This window comes from Pseudopipra pipra, chromosome 4 (assembly GCF_036250125.1).
Source record: "Pseudopipra pipra isolate bDixPip1 chromosome 4, bDixPip1.hap1, whole genome shotgun sequence".
In the NCBI taxonomy this organism is placed as follows: Eukaryota; Metazoa; Chordata; class Aves; order Passeriformes; family Pipridae; genus Pseudopipra; species Pseudopipra pipra.
In genome coordinates, this window is record NC_087552.1 from 16398922 (window position 1) to 16423045 (window position 24124).

General features: G+C 37.3%; 1 protein-coding gene across 4 annotated transcripts in view; it reads right to left on the reverse strand.

Annotated features, from left to right (window-relative positions):
• LRBA (LPS responsive beige-like anchor protein) overlaps positions 1 to 24124 on the reverse strand; it is a 408434-nt gene that overhangs the window by 32110 nt on the left and 352200 nt on the right. For 3 of the 4 annotated variants that reach the window (XM_064651760.1, XM_064651759.1, XM_064651758.1), the window contains 4 exons: positions 13220 to 13309; positions 9735 to 9927; positions 7030 to 7092; positions 3358 to 3513 (listed from right to left, as the gene is read on the reverse strand). In XM_064651760.1, coding sequence (XP_064507830.1) covers positions 3358 to 3513; positions 7030 to 7092; positions 9735 to 9927; positions 13220 to 13309 — 502 coding nt within the window. The remainder of the gene's footprint in view (positions 1 to 3357; positions 3514 to 7029; positions 7093 to 9734; positions 9928 to 13219; positions 13310 to 24124) is intronic. The other variant, XM_064651761.1, reaches the window with a different exon arrangement.

Sequence of the window (24124 nt, forward strand, 5' to 3'; positions counted from 1 at the left end):
GTAACAGGGGCCAGGCCAAATTCTGCACCCAATGACACAAGGAAGTGTGATGTGTTATGCCTCTAATGTGTGACCTCAGGTTTCTCAAGCCCAAATGACCATGCATCCATTTGTGCTTTGGGCTGAATAAAGAATGAGGAAGAACAGAAGGGAAAAAGAGTGATGGCTTTGGAAGGAATAACAACACAGGCCAAAAAATACACAGGAAATGCAGACTACTGCATTTCTGAATAAAATAAATAAAAATAAAATGAAATAAAATGTTCTGAAGAGTGTCTAAAAATAACAAGTAACACAAATCAGTGTGGGGACTCAAATTAAGCACATCTTAATAAAATATTTTGGTGCATGAATTAAAAATGATTAGTCAATCATCTACTATGGCTAGTAGTGAATATTTCATAGCTCTCTTTTTATGCAGTACAAAAGCACTGTATTTGTATCCAGCCAATAAATAAAACTTAATGGGAACAAAAGACTTAAGGGAGTGGTTCTGAGGAAAGAACAAAAATAATGTTAACAGCCTGACTCATAACAGAAGATCAAACAGGTAATTGCATTAAAGTGGAGAAAACCAGAAAAAAAAAACAACCCAAGAGAAAAAGCAGAATAACAAGATGGAATTTAAAGGAAGCCTGTACATCAGAATCAAAAATACAACACTGGTAAAAGTTATTAAGCTGCTATAATCCTCCAAGAGAAAATGTGAGATGAAGCACCATCATATGAGCCTTTCCTAACTGGACAGGGCAAACCCCTGGATGCACACCTACTGTGCATATCTACCTTGCAGTGGAAGGGTGAGTAACTTGGGGATCAAGCCTTTCACTCATATCTGCAAGTCTGTAATACGTCCCACAGCAGCCACCTCTGCTCACCAGGGCTTTAATTCCTGAGGCAGGGTCACTTGTCTCAGACATTGGCCAGTCAACAGATTTAGTCAGAAGAAGTTTCTGAACTTTACAGCTACCAGCAGTGAAACACTCACAGACTACATTTTGGTAACATACAAAAGCATCTTACCAAGTTTAGGCTTCTCCCTAAAAATCCAAGTTGTCAATTACATGGTTTAGATTTGAGAATAATTACATGATATATTTTCAGTTGTATTGCCGTAGATATTCAACTACCTGAGCCGATTTATACTTTTAGAACAGAAGTTTATGTTATAAACATCAATGAGTTATAGAGATCTCCCTTTCAATTATTTCTACGTTTATAGGTTCTGTTCTAGAAAACAAACATTTTTCAAGGCCATTTGCGTGACAGTCGTTCCTGCTGTTGCACTGCCTTGTTAGTTTTACTTTGCTATTGTGCAGCTTAAGTTTTGACCAATTTCATCAAAATAAGAAATAAGATCTTGCTCTTCTATACTGGTAAAAAAAAATAAATTTAATAATTTCATAGGAGTTCCTCAACTTTTTTGTTTCCTTTAAAATGAGTTGTCCTGTCTGTACAGTAATATCAAACTCTACCGTATGCACTCAGATATCCCTTTCTGACAGAACAATTTTTCTAGTTAATGTTTTATTTGACAGCTGTGCTACAAATAATTAAAAGAAAAATAAGACTCAAGCCAGCACTACTGAAGCTAAAACGCTGTCTAGAAATCATTCCCACTGCTGAAGGAATGTTTTATTATGCTTCTGCTATACTAGCTGTGCTGAGAACCCATGATTTATGTTAGAAGTATTTCCTTTTAAAAACAAACAAACAAACCCAAAATCTAATGGGAAAATGGTTCCTTTTTTGTGTAAGTGCTAAAATGTATTTGAATTCAGCACTTGTGATCACTTGCCATTATGCATTACTGATCACATCATCTTTTCCCTTGTTGTTCTGCCAATTTCAAAATATTTCACTACTATGTTCCCATTTAATTCAAAGCAAAATAAACTACATCTGGATTCACTGTTTTAAGCTAGAGCTAGAGTTGCTATATTGACAGATAGGAGACACACAGAAGACACAAATCTCTTCTGACAATGGTATTCTGGTTTATACACTCATTAGCTACAGCAGTAACAACGTGCCTGCTAAATCTGCGTACTCACAGAGGAAATAAAGAGATATTTGTAGTTTAGATTGATACAGGACAAAGCTACCAAAATCATACAAGTTCCTCCCATAGGTGTAAGGAAAAATACATCCTTTGACATAAAAGAATTACTTCTCTGTTCATATAAATCAAGAATATATACTGAATATTTATTACTGCTAGCGATCCTTTCTGAAGATCTACTTTAAATTCACAGTTTCATGTAAATTTATTTTCATCAATGAGAAAATTAAACTAAGAAGGGTCTAACAAGGTGTCTGTGTAATGAATTGTAGGCAGTCAATATGACGTAAATGGAACTTCTCCTTTATACTTAAGGCTTTAAAATTGCAAAAATGACAGCTATGTTAAAATATGCCATGAGATCCAGTCTTAACAGATTTTCATTAAAGACCATCCTGTTTTGTTAAACATTTTGGCTTGTCAAGTGTGAAAAACACTGCTAACTAATATATTTAAGAAATGATGACAAACATGTAGGATATTCCCTAGGGATTAATAACCTACTGGAAAGCTTGATGGCACACACACATTAACCACACTGGGTCATTAATCCCAAAGAAGTACTTTGCAGTGAGGTCGCTGTTCCCATTATAAGATAATGAAAGGGAAAAAATCATACCTATTTTTTTCTGGGGTACCATTAGTTTTAAATTCCTGTAGCTCTTACACTGAAAGATTCTTTTCTATTTAGCATGACACATGCATGACTTCAATGGTTTGGATACACTCCAGCTGACAGACTAATTTAACTGCTACCCATTATATCGATCAGTTTATGTTATATAAAAGAATTCAGTGCCTCCAGATCAATTTTTCCATTATAGCACAGCTTTCAAAGGCTTTCATAAATATTCTTTCAGCAGATTTCAAGACTTCGCTTCTGTTCTTATTCTACGGTACTTGTCTGTATTTCCTAAAAAATTCTCTGGTGCTGAAAACCAACCAGCATTAAATTCAGGTAAGCCCTCTAAGAACAATTAATTCTCCTGGTATGCAAGGCTTCACACAAACTCATTTACCTGTGGAAACTGCAGCGTAAGAACAGGCATCCCTATCCTATGGGTTTGAAGTGTGATGCTCTGTCTAAACAAGAGCTCCTCCTCTTACATTTGCCATCGCTGCACAAAAATGATAGCATACACAATAGCAGTAGGTAAGAAAAGATTTGACAAATATTATTAGTAAGGGGATAAATACGTACTCCACTCCTCATTCTTTCTTTATTTGAAACAGTTGGCTGACAATGAACAGACAAAAATCTTTTAAGCTATTCCCATATTTTAAAAATACACTACCTGAGTCAGTAGAATAAACTCGGAAACTCTTGTCCCAGAAGCCGCAGACCAAGATGTAACGATTATCAGAGGTGATGACAAAACACTGGGAATGTACCTGAATGCTTTGGTCTAAAAGGTCAGTGATTTGCCTTCTGTGCATACCTGTATTGCTGGCTGAACACAAAGAAACACAAACCAAGAAATTTTAGCATCCACATTCACAGAACAAAAGCACATTCTAGAAACTTACGTTCAGACCAAATATATTCCTCACGGCTATTACTTGTTTTTTGTGGTAGGGACGTTTTCTTTCTAATTCTACTAGGAAATATTCATTACACTTTTGGAAACAATGCTAATTCCTTGTAGTACATATTCTAAAATAGAAGAACTGCCTTCTTTAAGTCAAATGCAGCTGAGAAATACAAATGAAATATTTCGCAAAGGCATGATGCGTAAAAACATAATAAGCGTCCTTTCCCCCTTCTTCTAGTATAAGAAATCAAAAATTAGAAACAAAGCAAGGGAATGTAATGATAAGAGAGTACATGAAATATATAATGGCTCAAACACAGCAGGCAACAGAAGCATTATTTCAAAATTGTACACTACTTGGATTTCATAGCAAGCACTGTAATTTAAAAAAAGAGTAACTTCAGTAGACATCACTACCATTTCACAATTTTGGAGCATTGCAAAAAAAATTAACCAGCTTATCTCCACAATCACCTTTAGGGCTAAGAGAAAATATTTGCCCCACTTTGATCATCTGATATTTTACTTCACAGAAGCACAGAACCAATGGGGTTGGAAAAGACCTCTGAGATCATCGAGTCCAACCTTTGACCCAACACCACCATGTCAACTAGACCATGGCCCAAAGTGCCACGTCCAGTCTTTTCTTAAAAACCTCCAAGGATGGGGACTCCACCACTTCCTTGGAATCATCACATCACTTTCTCCAACCATCTTATATTGGGAACCCACAGAATGAACAGGAATCAATTAGTGAAGAGATTTTTTATGCTATATTTTGTCCTTATTAGTCTACATGTGTGCATATATCTCTAAGTCCCTACATATATATATAATGAAAATCCTACACTGTAGGAAGAACTTTTCAATGTTCCTGAGGGAACTTGATTTCTATCCATGGCAAATAATTTTTTCCGGGCCTGGGTTTGTCTGCCAACTGCTTGAAGCATCATTACTTCCATCCAGGTGGTCCCCTGGACCTGCCTCTGTCCTGGTCTTGTGCTCTTCTTTACTGTTTAACTTCTTTCTGTTCTCACAGGCTTGCTCTCCCCTGAGCCTTGGGCTTATTCCATTTACTCTGTATCAAATCCTTCATTTATTTATGCTTTTGCTATGTTTAAAATGCTGATACTGTCTTGTCCATATGGGTAGCAAATAATTTAGCAAGGTGTTGCCACTTGCTCTGCAGTTAACACACAGCGTGGTCTTGACCGCTGTTGGGGCCGCTTAAAGAGTAACAACAACACATTATAAATGCACAGTGAAACATTCTGTAGGACAAAATAACAGCAAAAAAACTCTCAAAAAGCATACAGATTGACACATGTGGATAAGACCTTCAAAAAATTTCACCTCAAAAAGAAGTCTTCAATTTATGTGATATGAGATATCGCTGGTTTATGTCTTCCTGGGCAACTGGAAAATGAGAAGGGCAGGAATTCCTCCTTACAACTAAGACAGCAACAAGGTTCCTGCTATAACCATAAAAGTGTAATTTTGTGGTCCTCTTAGGTGCCATTTCTAGGTAAATGTGTCTAGCCACAATTAAAACCCTTTAATATTACCTACATAATTACTTGTTTGCACCCAGTGATGCTACTTAGCAATGACAAAGAAAGCCTCAACCCTTTTAAACTATGTCCAGTGTAATCACAAGGCTGATTTGAGATCTATCATATGAAGAGAATATTACACCATTTTTCAGAATGTGAACATTAATTTTAAAGGTGTTTATACCAAACAAAAGCCAAAGTATTTTATAAATTAAAGGCGGGCCAAAAAGGGAATTTTAATGTTAAAATTATGAAAAAAACCCACAAAGGATAATAAAAATTTTATGTCCTTCCTCATGTTTTTCACAATATGTAAAAAAAAGTAATCAGACAAGTTCAATGTGATTTTGAGGGTTTTGCTGTAACATTTACAAGTACTTCTAAGATCTTCTTGATAGCAGGTTTTAAAGCAGAATATATATTTCCTGCTCCAAACATCTTTTGGATAAAATCTATTTCAGGAAGAAAAGAGAGTTACAGCATGTGTCCTCCTCATTATAAATTGTAACTATTATATTATTCAGTTGAGAATTGATTTTAGAAACTTTGGGAAAACATTTTATCAGCTCTTATAAAATGGTTTCATATGCCCACACTGTTCCTGATTTAATTATCACAGAGCTTACCCAGCAAAATGGCTACACAGGAACAGCCTGTACCTACAAACTAATACAATGCAGTTCCTACTGGGATATGCATATTACTTTTGAAATTAATTCTAACTAGCTGAAAGACCTGCCATTCTAACCTATCCAGGCAAGTTCAGATTGCTCAGATTTTCCCATGCTTCTGTAATTGGCCACTTCCTATCTTTTTCACTTAAACTACAACTCTGAAATAGCTGGTTTTTAAACTAAGATCGATGTCTAATAGTGCTTGGGGGGCACAGAATCCCGTCTTCTTTGCTGCTGTCCCACAACTAGTTTGTGTTTTGGGGTTAGGTTGTTTGAGTTTTTCTTTTCTGATCCTATATAAGGTTCCATTTGCCACGCTACAGATTCCTGAATTATAGCCCAAGTATGCACTCCCCAAAGTTGGGTCTGTAATGAAAGAACTGACCAAACTCTAACCATGCTAATAGAAAAATCAGCCCTATATGAACTAATAAACCTCTATAATAAAAAGTCATGAATTGAATCTATTACACTGAGTCATTACATAAAAGAGAGACATTCCTCCACCCCTTTTTAATAAAAGAAAAACATATACAAATTTAACTGATTGATCAGTGATTTAACTGATTTAATTGATCAGTGAAGCTGATCAAAAGATGCAATACCCTTGAAAAACGAATACTAATATCTCAATACTAAAATGGAGTGGGCAATATATTTCAACTTTGAAACCGCTTTGCAATTACACATTAATCCCCTCAGCCTGAACAGCAGGTCTATGAAGAAAGGATTGATCTCCTTTAATGATGAAACCCTGGCACTATGGTTTTATTTTTCACAACACGGTGCAGTTAAGAACCCCACTGTTATTATGAAAATTTCCTCAGCAAAGGAGCTCCATCACATTACCAGTGCACCAATTCATCATAACGTGCCTCGCTCCTGCTCATCAACAAGTCTGAGTGATGAAAAGATCCAATATTATCCTGACAGTACTTCATGCACATTCTCAATCACACATTATTACAGCATCCATATTAATTTTCACTGACACGCGTCCTAGGCCTGTTCAAATTAGGCAAACCAACGAGGGGGAGTTGATGAAATACCAGCATAGCCACAGCTCATTGCATTCCAATTTGCATGCAAATGGTTTATCAGGAAAATTCCATTCCCAGCAACCAGCAAGTGAAAAACAACCGTAATCTACACTTCAGGGCCACCATACAGAGCTTAATGAATCGCAAAGAGAGAAGGAAGTGACAGACCTATGAGAGGATCGATTTCCACTGGCAGCTGGTAAGCCTGGTCTTGTACAGCACCTTGATGAGCTGGAATTCAGGAAAGAAGATTTTAAAACTTTGCATTTTTTTAACAGTGAAGCCACATACATTTTATAAATCAAAGCCTTTTTTTTTTTAACTGTTCAAGATTCTTCTGCATCAATTGAATTAAAAAAAAAATCCAGGTGCTTTCACGAGCTGCTTATTAAACATTTATTTTAGATTAGTGCTATTCTGAATGTATGCCATCAGCAGCAGCTCTGGTCCTGAGCCATAAGCTCTAGCAGATGCTTTACTGGCAACCTCTCCTGTCGCAACAAAACAAAATTAAGTGGTAAAGAGGACTGAAAACAAAATGTGACAACCATCTGCTGACTGTAGCAAATACTATTTTCCTCTTTACTTTTTAAAACACTGCTTTGAACAACTGAAGCACAAAGGACATTTTTTTTAAAAAGTCAGTTTATGATGCAGACAGGGAAATCTTGTAGTCATCCAGTATTTAAGGATTCATCCATCACCAAAACCCATTTTATTTGCGAGTTTGCATAGAAGTTAATACATTAATTCTGCCAACCTACATTTCATCTGGGCACTTGGCATACCAGTGAAATGTTTACGTACTGAATTCTCCTTCAGTGTTAGAAAGAAAGCCTTTTTTTTCTCAGCTTCACTAAAAAAAAAACAAGCAACTCCTAAAAAAAACCAGCCCACAATACATTCTTTGAAGAGAAATGGATAATAATGGCTGAATGCTTAAACCTATGATTTTTCCATCTACCATCCATAGCTTAATATAAAAATTAGTATCAATAGAAGGATTTCTTAAATAAATGATTCATAAGTACATTCAAAGTTCTGCTGCAATAAAACACTAATACAGAGCAAAACACAAAATCTACGTGACAAAAGTGAGCATCCTGCTGGGTACCAGTGCCATTAGATGTCAGCAAAGCCACCAAATTCACACACAAAGGCAGGAATGGGATTTTTAATTACACATTAGTGACAACTGGTCACTTGGCAACTTAACTTTTTTATCATGATGCCTCATTAGTAAAGACAATGCTTAGCCCACAGCAGGAGATATGGAGTAGTAATGATACCTGCTCTCTAATCCCAGCAGATCCCATTTCGGTATAAATTTGGAAGTCAACAATAGTGAAGGTTAGTCTCAGGAGTCCATACCCAGATATCTTAAGCACAATACTCCATCAACAGCCTGCAGTTGACAAGTGTGCTCTCAGAGAAGTGGGGTGAGGTGAGTTTTTGTTGGGTTTTGGTTGGTTGGCTTTTGTTTGTTTTGATCTAGGTTTTCTTGAATTCTTTGTAAAGGCAAGACGGGTGTAAAATGCCTCTAAAAGAAAAAACAGTGACTCAAAAGCACAGTTTACTGTTCTCCCTTTCAGAGGTGAGGGAAAAACAAATATCTGAAAGTTTTGTTCAACTCAAACCAGTTGATTACCACAAATCAAAATCAGCTCCTACCACTTTAGAACCTTCTTTCTTTCCCATGACCGTTTTATGTCCACAAAGGCCATTTTTTTAAAAGCCTTGAATATTATATGCCCAAGGTCACACATCCAAGGCATGAGAGGATACTGTCATCCTCCTTTGAAAGGAGTCCTGTAATTAGTTCTTGCTTACAACTTGTTATCTAGACAAGTCTCCCTTCTCCTCTTCCTTCCCACCTTTCTTTTTAAGCATTTTTTGGGTGGGTGAAATAATACATAGATGTTTCTATTTGGACAATGTTGAGAGGTAATTTGTAAGAATTAGGAAAAAGTGTGGGAGTCATCTGGCTTTTTTCAAAAAGTAATCAAGGACCATAGGTCAAGATTTCTCAGTAGGAATCTCAGTGATGTAAGTATTTCTCTGGTGCAAACATCTATTTAAGTTATTTGAGTAGAAGCTCTTTTTTCCCTTTCTTGAAAAGCCTTTGACCAAATTTACTGCATACCATTGAAATAAACTACCTTTCCCAGCTTGGGTCTAAGACTGTCATAGTCAGGGAAAGGAGGATAAATGTCTTAGATTGGAAAATATTAGAATTAAAAGCAGAATGACTAAATTCTCCAGTCCAAGACATTTTTAAAGGAAAATTAATTTGATTAGTTGCTATGCAAATGGCTCTGGTGTTTTCTTTTCATACTGACAAATACATAAACACTTAATAACTTTGGGATGTTTAAGGTACAGACTTCCCCATGCATTTAATTTATTAATTCTCATTGAGTGGCTCTAACATCAGATTATGGTGTTTATAATCAACAACAAAAAGACAGCAGAAAAGATTTCAGACAAGTCCTACATGTTTTAAAACCGTCTTAGACATGATATGGTTCAGGCTTCCAACTGACTGAAAAACAGATTTAAGAGGAAGAGTGTGCCTTTGCCATGACCAAATAGTGATACACTGCTTTTGTCTTCTTGCATAGTGCCTGATGGCCTGGAAAGCAATATATTGTTGTTACAAACCTTTTGTGTGCTACACATCTTACTACACAATAGCTCAGATTACTTTCTCAAGGAGAAACTAAGTCCACATGTGAAGAACGTGCTGTGTCAAAGGACTGGACCTGCTCTTTCCACTTTAAACTTACAACAGTTCAGCAGCAAATCTTGAAAAGACAACGGAAGCACTGCTTTATGGCACGGGTTTCTTAGGCTTCTGACTTTAATTTACTTACCAGGGAGATTATGCCACTTGTTTACAGCAAAGAGCCTGTTAGCAGTAACTGTGATCACGGCAGGAGTGGCCAGGCCAGGCTGGGTGTTGGCTGCCACGTGAGTGACAGGCGAGTTGGACGGGAACTTTAGGACCATGATAACGTCCTGTTGAGCTTGTTCTGTGAACATCAACGGGCTCTGCAGGAGGAGATACTGTTGAGTGCACACAACAAGGACCCAAATACACGGGAAAAGAAAACACAGGGAGGAGAAAAGACAGGACAAGAGAAGGAAGATTGGATTAAAACGCACAAAATCAGAGAGCAGCTGCAGAGAAAAGCAAATGCAGTAGTAGCGGACAGGCTTGTGGAAAAGACTATTTGAGGTAGAAAAACCTTTACACACATTATTAATCTGAGGGTCTTGCTAAACACAAAGAGTGTCTATATACAGACTTTGCTACAGATCACAGCAGATTAAACTAAAAGTTTTCAATCACCTATCTCTGCCAAAAGAATTCTCCTTCGTATTTGCAGAGATAGTATGTCAAGGAAAGCAAAGCCTAACTAGGAGGGAAACAAACAAAAAAAAAAGTGAGCAAAAGGAATTCCTGCTCCCAGAGATTTTCTCAAGTTGCATTAAATTGGCAGACTGTAATTCTTTACAAGCCAGAGGAGAACATGAAAGCACATTAAAATAAACAGATACACACATACACTAGATGTATGTTCTGTATATACTTCTGGTGCACAAAAATAAGATTTATGAATGCAAAGTAGAAGACTTCACTGCAAATGTGTTTGAAAGGACAAACATAATTAAATGCAGTTGTAAAGAATATAAAGTAGATGTGATTACAGACGCTACCCTGTGTTGTTTCCAGAATGAATTCAGATTCTCATTTTCAACACAATTTTTTAAGGTTTTAGTTTTTTTAGTTTAGTAAGTTGAAAAGTTTAATAACCTTTTAACTAAGTTGTCTAAGAATATTGTAAATTTCGAAGCAAAATACTGAGGACCTTAGATCTGGATATCAAACATGAGGAGAAAAAGCAAAATGTAGTGGGTTTATGACTGTGTGGTGCATCTAAAAAGAGAACCCCATTGAGATGTAGAGGTATGATCATCCTAGTCACCAGTAGCCAGGTTGCTCAAGTATTTGTAATTTTCTAATAAACAAATTAGAGTACTAATGAAGTGTCCTTGGCTGTTTTCCCCCTGCAATATTTTATTACATATATGTGTATGTAAGTGCATACATTTAATGTATATTTATACAGAACCAATAAAAAAATTAAATACATTTGCATTTTTATTATCACTCCTTTTTAAAAAGTTATTAAGAGTACTTAGAAAAACATATTGCTCTATGAATTCCTATTTACAGTCTTTGCATAAAGGTGTAAATAAAAGCAACTAATAAGCTACCCAGACACCCTTCTGAGCAAGTGGCTAAAAGCCAATCAATATTATGAGTTAATCCTCCCTGGATGCTCATTCAATTAAAGGTGTCAGTAATGCCTCATCTGATGTGGCCTCAATTAAATCCAGCTATCTGATGGTTGAAAACACAAGGGGATACAGCAACAGCAGCAAAACCAGACAAATAGGCAGCCATCGTGTGACTGCTAATTACTACACCTGGTGTATATTATGGCTTGTGCACTTAACACAGCACGTGGTAGCTTCCAATCCGGCTGTATTCATGCATTCATGCACACACACACACGTGAAAACAAAACTCAGTAAATAACAGAGCTAGAAATAATTCAAAATTGTGACAGGAAAAATATCCTTGCTGTATTTCAGCTCCAGGAACTACTTTTAAACTACTTTTAAAACCACCTAATGTAGTGCTATTATAAAATCACGTATTAATACCCACAAAACCGGTCAAAGCAAGTAGAGAACTAAGGACTTTTTTTTCTGGGTGTACCCCAGCCCAAAAAACCACAGGAGTTAGAAACAGTTAACATCAGAGAATTTAACTTCTTATATTACGTACTAAATCTTTTATATTTCAGCATCATGAAAAACACTATGATAAAACCACACGAACTGCTTCCTAGTATCAAATTTATTCACATAACAATGGGTCTGACAAACACGTCAACAAGCAACTTCTCAAGTTCCTTCTCTTCCTGAAACAAATCCCTTTAAATGAGAGCAAGTGCCTAGTGCATGGCACCATGACAGATGGACACACACATGGCATGGAGCTGCACGATGGGAGTGTTTGGGCTCTCCAACATCCCTGTTAACAGAGCTCTTCAGAAAGAGAGAGCCCTGTGGGTTGCACACACAAGGCACTGCAGGGCTCTGTGAGACTGGGACACTCCGTGGGAGGTCCAACAGACCAGCAGACCACAAACCAGCACAATCTCTGTGCATCCCTTACAGGGGATCCCAGGGCAGGAGCACGGCCACGGCACAGCTGCCCAAGCGTGGTATGTACTGGCTGCAGGAAGGGTGGTGGGGATGGGGGGACACTGAGCTGAGCAGGTCTCATGTACAACAAGTGACCCATTTGAGGAAGGCTAATAGCTCAATTTGACAAGAAAGTTTAGATTTATCAGATTCCAACACCACAAGATTTGCAATCTACTTTGGAAACATGCCAGATTTTTGTGAAATTTTTTAAAACCTTCTCCACTTCAGTTATGTTTTAAAACTATTAACCTTAGTCTGTTTGAGTAGGACATATGTCCTACAGGACATACAAGAAGAAAATGTCTTTTTCTTATATTGCAGTGTAAAATGTTCATCTTAACAATAAAGGAACATAACCTTTTGAGAACTCTGTGAATTAGCAGACCATTAGCTCCACTTGTCAGAATATCACTTAACATACTTAGTTCTGGATCTATGACAACACAAATGATATTTTAAACCCAAAGACTGCACACAACATGATATGAAAAGTAATCAGTAATAAAATAATAGTTTGTATAAGAAAATTATATTCGACACAAGTAGAGGTAAAAAGGGAAAGCATGTTAATGCTCACTGCCTGGATTTTATCACCCTAGCTTTACTGCAAAACACATTTAGTCACATTCTTTGCTATGTTAGTTTCAGCTCATGAATTCCTAGTAATCCTGGTTTTAGGGGAAAACCTATGCCTGGGGGAAAAGACAAGGAAGTTCCACCTCCTAAATCCATGCTTCTTGGGGAATCTGCCAAAGATTAACTAAATTGTCTCCATGATGACTGGTTCTCACCTGTACAGGTATGGTATTAACAAAAATCAACTGATGAAGTGTTCTTAGATTACACTGACAAAAAAAAGTCTGTACTAGAAATCAATGCAATCCTTTCAGCAATAAATAAAAAAAAAGAGTTAAGCACTGCATACACTCCTACCAAATCATAACTCATCTGCTGTTTTTAATAACATAATTCCACGACCACATAAAAGCAAAGTGAAGTGGCCAGTTCTGCAACTTTAAGACAGCAAAGGAAGTGAGCACAACAGCAGGTCACAAAGGGTTAACATGGCACTTACCACCTGCATGGCAGAGCTTCTTGGAGGATGTGGTTCTATGAGCAGTTGGGAAGGGGTCTGTCCAAAACTTCGTATTTGAGCTTCGACAGCCTGGAAAAGGCACAGGCAGGTTTGCATGTTAAGAGGTGCTAATTACAGGCAATAGAACCATAACTGTCACCTGAAAATGTCATTCCACACTTCTGGTTTGTTTCATGTTGAAAATCAAGCCCGTGTGTTCACTGTGGGGCTAAGTGCTTGGCACTGGTACTAAGAATGAGGTAATCACTTTAGTACTGTGGATGCTATTTCCATGAGAAACTCTGCAAAACCTCATCCTGCTCAATGATATTAAACAGAAACAAGCTATTATAATCAGAAACCCTCTTTATTGGCTCCATTTTTCCTTTCTAACACTGGCTTATGCTGTTTGTATCATAACTCAAAAGCCAAAGTTAAATTTTAAAAAGTTTCTGTAGGTATTAAGAGTGTTCTACTTTCCTTCTATTTAAACTCCACTGCTTAGCTTCACAGCAATGCTGTGCTTTTTTCTTACTTTGAGGTTTATTCCAAAAGAGCAAACAACATTAGGATGCATTAAACTAACAACTAATATTAAATGCAGCTAAAGGAGAATGTGAAGGTATGAGAGGTTTTTTAAAGTTTCTCTGTATCTTCAGCAACATGCTTTAGCACTTTCTTCATAGACAATACATGAAAATATCATCTCATGCTTAGTGATTTCTTAAAAATAATTATTCTAAAATGTGTGAACTTGTACCTCCTGCCTAGGCATGTCCAACTAGTTTTCCATGTTGCCACCTCTTGGCCTACTGGCTTAAAGGTAACAACATTAAGCAGCCAAAATTCAACAAGTTATTCCTTGTCAGGCTGGCCCCTGCACTATTCACAGAAACAGGCTGATACTACACAAAATCTTAAATCCTTCATCTTAGTTTACATCTCTTTCATGGTGAGCTGAACTACCTTGCATTTGCTGTGGGATAACAGACTGAACACGGGCCCATACTTCAGTTTCTCTGTTACACGGAGCACTGAGTTCTACATTCCCAAAAGCATCCAGTGATGTTGAGTACCTAAGGTGAGGCATTACTAGGTTCTATTTTCAAAAGAAGTCTTGAAAATCAGGCCCTTCAAAGAAGTGTTTTAAATGGGGCGCTTGAATGCTAAACCACCAAACTACTAGCTACTTTTATAGCTATATGAATATCATCATACCAACACTTTTATTTCTTATTCTACTTTAGCCACTCATTAAAATTTCCGAGACAATGGGATAACACTTATGCTGATCTTATTGTTGCAAACAACTATTTTTAGATAATAATAAAGACCATTACTAGGACACACAGTGTTCTCCTGTTACAGAAATAACAAAGTCAAAAGTAGAATGCACCTGAGGCCTTAAAATAATCATCCTCTGATAGGAAACATGCCATCCAAAACACTTGATCTTAATACATTTGGCAGGGCTTTTGAAACTTCTGAACTCATCAGAGCAGGAGTTGAAATCACTCTATGACCAGATTCTAACACTCTTGCCCCCTCTGGGAAGCGCCATAATCTTCAAAGAACTGACGAATAAGTAAGTTTATCAAAAAGCTGGCTGAAATCTGACATACACACACTGTGATTCCATGAGTACGTTTTGAGGAACGTATCAGTTCATGAAACACTAAAGCTCACTAAGACCATACAAGTCTCCTTCCTGCTGATGAGACATGCTACATTAAAATTCAAATCTGGGGTTTTGTGACTCGAGATATCAAGGGAATTACAAAGGCTTTGAGGTCTCTTAAGACATGAGGCATTAACAAAGCAACAGCATAATGGTCAGCAGCTCTACCCCTTCCATAAAAGCTGTTAGTTTCAAAACATCCAGATTTTAAAAAGATATGCCTACATTTACTTGCAGATTAAGAGGCATATTTTTACTAGCAAATGGGAATTCTGCATTGCATTGAGGGTAGCACCAGAAGAATACAGGGGGAGTAGAAAGCACACTGTCCTTGATGTCAATTATTCTATGCTTGTCAAAATATTTAGGGCAAATCTACAGTCCATAGGATCTACTATTTATTTCCTATTAAATATATAACTAATAAGTTATTCAAAATTAATAAAATATTCTTGAAGCACAACTCCCATGCATCTCTTTTAGAGATGAAAATAGAAGAAAGTGAGGGAATAATAAGCTTCAGATTTGTTAACTTCCTTGTATATTGACTTATGATCAATACAGAAACTTTCATTCCCAAATGCCCACGTTCAGCATTTAAAGGGAATCAGAATTTTTTCTTAATCATGGAATCTGGTATGTCCTTTAACTCCCAACGCTACCACTTGAAATTATAGACTCTTACATAATGCCAGTACTAAGTAAGGAAAAATGAAACACAAGATATCACAAATTGATGCAGAGCATTTCAAATTTCCAATACATTCATCATAACAAGAGCCGAAATTGATGTAAAACGAAAAATCAGATGTTATAATTGCTTTAAACCAATGGAAGATCAACAGGCAGGATGCTGTTTTCCACAGTCCAGATCTCAGAGGAACTCACTACCTTCCAGCAGTGTAAAAACTGGAAGAGACACAGTTATGATTCCACTCCTTGCTCTCACACACGATGCTCATCACAATCACACTCCTAGACCACCCAACAGCAGCACGAGAACAGCTATTTGTCTCCCACCCATTCTCAGTGCAGAAGAGAATCTCTCTGGGATATTACAAAGAAGTATAAAATATGCTACTCAATCCACCAGTCGATAGTCACTGCCTGTTTTCACAGCGTTCTGTCAGACCTGGTGAAAATTCTGGCCAATGGGACAATGACTTTGCCAAAATCTGTCCCAGAGGATCACAAATTCTCTGTTTTCAGTCTTAACAGTCAGTTTCTACATCCCTGTTCATGATCTAGCTTGACTTTGTGATGTACAGTTCCGGCACAAACAAGTCTTTTAGACTCATTAGGTTCCATCTGGTCCTTCCAAAAAAATATGAGCGTCTACAGTTCCAGGACTGCAGTAGTCCCCTGACACTATCTTTCCCTTTTAGCCAAGAGAACTGGGGAAAATCCACAATCACATCATGTCATACTACAGGTAACAAGGTTTCATAAAACATCAAAACTGCACATAGAGTATAAAAGCAAAGATACTGGCATCTGTACGTCGTCTCTACTAGTGTCTTCAAGAGATCCAAAAGAAATCTGAACAACTCTTGAGTAAAGGCAACACCACTTGGACAAATACGTCTAGACATAGTGGCTAGACTTCAGAAAAAAAAAATCTCCTGCATTCCTTCTAATTACCAAGAAAAAAATGTAAAGGTTTCTTTATTTAACTTCCACATTTCGTAATAATGACTAAGAGAGTGTATTAGCAACCCCAAATGATTCCCTTCTTTTCCTAGCTTGTATTTGAAGTCAACCCAGATGTCGACTCGAGGTTCTGATGTCTCAGTCAGAAGGATCACATACGGAAAGATGACCTTCCTCTGTCAGCAGAAATGTGACGGTGCAGCTACAATCAATCCCCGCTCCCTCAATTTACATAATATTAGAAAGAACCACCAGATGTCAATCAGACTTTTGTTCAACCTGTCAAAGAAAATCAGGCAGGAGCAAGGAATCTTTTCCTCAGAGTTATAATTAATATCTCCTTTGAAGAAAGCAACTTACTACTTACCTGAGAATATACAGTAAAATGACCAACAGTCAAAAAGTCATCCACTTGCTTTCTAATGAATTATAGCTCAGCTTCTAACTGAGTTTTCAGTATTACTAAGAGACAGACAGCTGCTTCTAGCAGCAAAGGAAGGGCCTGTGATCTCACACTGCTGAATCCCTCTGGAGCATACAACCATTTAGATGACTGTAGGTAGAAATATTTGGGAAATTTCACTAGTTTCACATCTATTAAAGGCACTACCTTTGTTTGAAAGATATCTTTAGCTCTACAAACTCTTATTGCTGAAAGCATGCTGCACACCACAAACTAAAAGATAGTATCGTTCAACATTTCGTTTCATTGCTCCTCAAGTATCTCAGTAAAACTGCCTTCTTCCTATTAATCCTCTACAAAAACAAAATTTTGGTAAGGCCAGAATTGTTCCAGATGCTACAACAAGAAGTAATAAAATGAAACAAGGTAAGCAACCCTTTACAATAATCCACACAGTATGCATCTCAAACCACATACTTACATAACACAGTGTTTTGAATGTTAATTAATTTAGAACCATGAAAGCCATAAGCAAATTTCACAAGTTAACAGTTATCTGGTTACCACAATAACCTGTTCCTTAAAAAGTCTCCTAGATCATCTCCTCTTTTCTTGGGGGGTAGGAAGGGGAGAAGGGGAATATGGAAATAAATTAAGAGAGGAAGAGTAAAAAACTTGAAAACTTGGCTTAGTTATAATGTAGCTTCTGGCCACTGTTTAGTACGGATATTTTCAGTCTCTGAACTTACCCTCTAATCTAACTGTGAAGAAAGTTAATTCAACAGTATGCAGTACCCACCAAATACGGCTGTAAATTTTTTGGGAAGGAGGGTGATGGGGAGGTTGAACATATGGATGCAGTTAAGGTAAAAACAGATGTTTGTTACTTTTCTTTGCAGCAACACTCAGAAACTAAGTCAAAATTGCTTTTTTTTCATGTTTATGTCTGAAAGAACTATAAAATTAAATATGAGGGAGGGCGGGTGGAGGGGGAAGTGCAGTGAGTGTCACAGAGAAAGAATGAAACGGTCTCCAGTTTTGAATTCAAATCCTGAAATGAAGGCCCATAATAGTTAAAAGGCAAGACATACACCATTTAACTCCAGATTTAAAGACCTTTAAAGGGACTAGCTCGGAGTTGCTTTCATCATGCCTCCTCAGACACAAAACATCCAACTGCCTGAAGAGTCCAAGGGCACAGCACACACATGTTAAAATGCACGCCTGGGTCTGAGGGCATGACAAGCTACAACCTTACTATTCCCTACAAAGAGGCTGCTTTCAGTGCCCTTGCAGATCTACACCTAAGTATTCCCAGTTACTTCTCAAATCTCTAAGACTTAATTGCCAAACATTTGAAAACCCAGGTGAAATAACATCATGCATTGTAATACATATTATTTCAGCATACGTGTCACGGACAGAAAACGTTTTGGGTTCATCCTCCATCCTTCTACCCAGTATTTATGTCCAGAAAATAACAGCCCTTGCAAAAATAATTACTTTGGCTCTCTGCCGCTCCTACCTCACTTTTCAATATTCAAAAAGGTTTACACACATGTTCCTTAGTGAGTTCTATTGGCTTGAGCGATATGCAATAATGATTACTTGCTTTCCCTTTCCTTCCACCCAGATGTTGCTTTACAGCATCAGAGAACACAGACTATTTGACAGGTTTCCCCTCAGACAGTGAAGCTGAATGGCTTAGAGGCCAACCGACGAGCTCCTTTCCCCACGGGACAGTGATTAAAATCAAGCTCTGCTAACAAGTGATCAGAAAACCTCCTCTGACCAGAGAGCCACTTATGCTCCTACAGGAAGATTCTTAGTTAAATTCCTCCCAGACTGCGGAAACACGGGTAACAGTGGCCAGAGAACAAGCGCAATTCATAACAACTAGATAAAACTGCTGAAAAGACGCAGAAGACTATAAAGAGAAGCTCTTTGTAGCACCATCTCCCTTGTTTCCTAACAGTCCCCATTAGATCAAGAATGTGAAAAATGGGCAAAATGCTTTTCTGACACAGGCAATGTATATGCTGGCTGACTGTACACCTGCCCTGGGGACATTGCACTACACTTGACCCAAGGAAAAAATACAGCGCTCAAATGTTAGTATCATAAATTCACACACTCCCATTCGCTGTTTTGAAAATAAAATGAGCAGTCTACTTTCTGCATGTCAAACCAGAAAATTGTTTCTCTTGTTTTGATTTCACAAATCAAACCTTTTGAATTGAATCACTTCAAATTTGTGTTTTCTCATTGCACTATTCACTTAACATAGTGATTTAAGAAAACTGTCTTTATTAGCTTTGAATTCTTACAAATGGCAGAGAAGGGAATGGAGCAAGGACAGAAGAAAGGTTAAAGAAAAGATGTTGCAAGATCAAGAGTTATATACTGTTCTCTAGGTATCATTAAATCCAAGTGCAAAATGTTTGTGATATACCCTCTGTTAACCAAGCAGGGTGTAGAAGGTGCCTGTTACTGCCCACTAATGCAGGTTCTACTTCAACCCAAGCACCACAGGTTTATGGCTTCAGAGCTGAAGCGTGGGCAGAAATACTGTCAACAGCCCACAGAGGGGGGCATTATTAGAGTACATGAGAGAGCTGCTATGAAGCAAAAAGTGCACAACCTTTGCATGCTGTGGTGCATGAGGGATGTATGTAACAAAACTGAGCGTGCCTCATTACACAAGAAAACAACAGATACACGTAGAAATTAAAGCCATCAAATTTAAACTAAGCATAAAGGTTTTTCTCCGTTCTTTTTAGTTTCCTTGCAGGAAACACATCTGCTGTATAATATTTTTCTTTTCTTCTTCCCACTCTCCAGTTTCACTTCCTTCTGCCTGCTCAAAATACCAGAGTTGTCTGGAGATTGATTTCTAAGTCTAACCAGTTGTTATTTATAAAATCCAAACTACTGCAGATACCTGGAGGGGGAGGGGTTACCCTATGCAGGATTACCTTTTTTCTCAAAGCTATTTGAGATTCAATATATGAATAATACATTATTCCTTTTGCATCAGAAAAGTGTAGAAAGGAGCACAGCACAGGATGCCTTCCACCACATCTTTAAAAACAAAACCCCTAACCCAGCTCGAAAACTACACTAAGAAATTTTCTGCGAGAATAAAGAAAAATGAAGTCTTTTTGTCCAGACAAATCAGTATGACAATTACATGGCAATCAAAGTAAAACAGGAAGTAATCACAGTTTGTGAGAATACAAATAGAATCCCCTCAGGGCCAGGCAAGTTGTTCCAATCTGAATATATACATTCCAGGCATATTAAACAGAGGCACAGCACGGCCTGGCTGCAATCTCCAGCTCACGCAGCTGTCCGTCTACTGCGGCGTAATCCCAGCTGCCAATCTGAAAGAAACCAGTTAGTCAGAGCAGACACAACCAACAGAAACAAATGTCACTCAATAATGTTCAGAGGCACTGGGTTCATGGATAATTTCAAACAGTATCTCTGTCTGGAGCACTGATGTGCTCATTCAAAACACCTAAATCTTTGGCTACTGGAAAGAAGCAGATAAAAACCACTAGAACTACAAAAACAGGCCTGGTAGTACTTCAAAGAGACTGACAAAATAAAAAGGGAAAAGAGTTTAAAAAGAGAGTCGAGATGAATTTAAAGACCTGCAAGTAAAACTGTATTCAGTACATGCAAAATCCTAAGCAGCTCTGGGACTGGTTTTTTAAAATATAACCGTTTCTGTTTTATTTGAGCACCACAACCAAAATTTTTTCAATCTCTCTTTGCCGTGGCAGATGAAGATTTCAAGAAAGCAACTCACTGCTTCATTTAAATTCAATAATTATCACAGAGAAAACAGTGGTATTGCCACGTGCAATACCCTCAAACTTCATCAATTTCTAGTATTATTCATTTACTCTTCTAAATAGCTAAATATAGTCTCTAAAACTTGCTACCTTCTCACAGTCTACTTGCTACTTAGCTGATCCCAAATATTCTGATATAAAACTTTCTTCTCTGGAAAAAAGCAATCCAATCCAATCCAATCTGTTAGCATTCCACAGAATTTCTTAAACTTTGATGTCATCTCTATTTATTAAATAAAAAAGTTTAATTAAAATAAAACATTTCAATCTGAAGGAGGTTAATACACTGATGTAAAAATCCAAAAATTAATGGTCTTTAAACTCTTATGTGATCATCTTTCAGAATGTGTAACAATTGTGAAAAAGAAACAAACAATTAATTTTGCTAAGCTATGAAATACATTTATTTAAACTCTCATAACCACTACATGCAAGACCAAACTTGCCGTTTCCAAACTACGGGGAAAATACTCTCTCAGAGTCTTCTACTGCAATGAATGAACTTTTTGTTATTATTTAATAGCATGTAACATTTAACTGAGACTTGATTTTTAGACACTGCTTGAGGAAAAGCACCTTCGTCGACCATAAGCTTTCTCACTCAAGCAGCAGCTATTGATCAAACAGAACTAATAACTAAAATAATAAAAGTGTGGTAAGTAAATACCACACACATCTACAGACACAGTGGGAACACTGATGAGCTAGATACCCTAGGCTGCAACAAGCAGATAGAATGAAAACATTGCAAACAAAATTTTTTAGTTTCCCAATTACTGTGAAAGTCAATTGTTTGGAAAGCATAAAGAACCTGCAAATAATCAAAGCATGCTGATGACACAAAGAAATTTTTGTAGCCTATTCACTTCCATGTTCCATTCAAGCTAAATGACTTAGTATATGATAACTGTAGCTATCATATAGAAGTATACCTCATCCTTTCCACATATGGAAGAGGAAAAGAAGTTTAAAAATAGAAATAATTTCTATTAAAAAAGTTATTTTTGAAGGATTATGAACATGGCTTTTATCCATACCTTGTTTACCTTGTGATTACTCTCTCTTATTTAATGCTGGCCAACAAATATGTCAGTTATCTAAGACTGACCAGCCAGGCACAAATGAAAATGTAACGAGCCCAGGGGGTCTCAAGACCTCTCTGGCTCTGATAGATCCACAAGACAGGTCAAGCAAGAAGAGGTGAGGGAACTGACTGCGCTGAAAATTTCTATCTTTGAATTTCAATCAGAGGCTGAGGAAAAAAGCACCCTGTGCTGAAGAACTAATTCACATTAGTTACCTGCTTTCAAAAAGCTTTAATACTTCCAGCCAAAGCATCTCAGTCCTATTTTAATTAACTCTAAACTATCCTTTACCTGCTGGATAGAGAAGCAGAAGCAGCAGGTAAAATTAGAATCTATTCTATAATGAAGGATAAAAGAGAACAACATATTTTTCTGGATCAGAACCTAGCCGAGTACTTTCCATGTCTGTTTCTAAGCACTGTAGTAAATATTTAAGTTGAGACAAAGGGCAATAAATCCCCGTTTGTCATGTCAAACTCTGGGCTGAATGGAATCAAAGAAGCACCACACCTCCCAGATATCACAGTAAACACTTGCTCATGCTCATTTTGCCTGTTCACTCCAACACCACAAGCAGGTCACAGCGTGAGCTGAGGTGTGAGAACTAATAGGTAAATGACACTGAGTGGGGGCAGGAATGGTGCTCCTGTTATTTTAATGCTCTTTTCACTAGAAGAAAGTACTTCCTTTCATGGGAGAGTCCTGATGCCCAGACAAGCTGATTTCCTGGAGCAGTGCTACCTGCCCACACGGGAGGCCCTGCCTGTGTTACGCACTCTTGCTCTGGGTGCCTTCCCTGGAAAAGACCAGGACCAAGTATGAGTTTGGTTGCATTGCCAAGTCCACCTCTCCTTAACCATGAAGTATCCTTCCTTTAAAAACAGCTTTCTTAATTCTGGTTATGTATAATTGTATTTTAGAATAGATTTGCAATTAAAACAAGACCAACGTTAAACATTTATTTGTTTTTTTCACACTGTTCCTGTGCTGTACAACATCAAGGGTGCCATCTGTGCAACACACTTCTGGCCAGAGACGATTCAAAGGTTGTTTCTACAATACTCTGAATTTTGCCTGCATGAATTCGTTACTTACTGAATTCAGCACATCTAAATTTACTGCTCTGTGACAGTATTTTATAACCATTTTATTCTACATTTTAAAACTCATCACAGCCACAAAGACTGTTGCCCATCTTGCTAAAACCAGATTGATCATTCCCCCAACTATTTAGTAAATGTTAACTATGCTATAAATACAAATTGTGTTTATACACTGTGAAAGATTCACTGTTGTCAGGGTTTTCCAGCTGAGTTAGAGCTGAAATATGCTATTAACTCCCACCATGAACACAGCTAAAAGAGAGGCCAAAATGCTTTCTCTGGGATAAGATATCAGATCTGCTACTGCTGTCATGAAACTGGGGTCATGTAAACTAAACATCCTTGTAACTTCTTTTGGAAAGCACAGAAGTCTCTCAAACTGTAAATATTTAAAAATAAAATAAGACTAATAAGAGATAGGTCCAAGATGCACAAAACTTACCCAAAGATATTAATCTTGAGCAACATTTAAAAGCTATTATCCATAAAATAATTTATCCCGTATGCCTTTAAGCTGAAAATAAAAGAATTATTTTCTCTCTGTATATAATCAGAAGTGGCGCATTCAAATAACATACCCAATGCTATGTCCACGCTGATTCTTCACAATTTTTGAAACTCCTCAGTTCATATGGAAATAAAATATCATCAAGAGAAAGAAAGGTGCCGAGAGAATGGAGAAAGCTGTGCTTCCTAATGTTAAACAGACTACCTTCGTGTAACAAAAAGGCACCTTCTCTTCAAAGGAAGAAGTATAAAACAACAGGACCATTTAAGGCTAAAAGCAAATCGCCTGATGGGGGTTATTAATTGCATGGGACTTATACTTGTGTTTTTTGAGCTATTATTGCTAATTTAAAAATCATTAGTCTTTCATAATTGCTGACTTCAAAGATCATATCAGATGCTATTTTAATTTTTTTATTTTTAAATATGGTTAGGTGCTTTTTGATAAGCGTGGTAGAAAATTCAGAATGCTTCCTGAGGTGCAGGGGTCCCTGGATAAACCAACGATATATTCTCCAGGTAATATTTTGTCTTCCCAGTATTAACTTCATCTCTTTTCTTTGCTCTTATCCAGTGTTTACACTAACTACACAGGAGTATCAGTGGAAAAATGGACTTC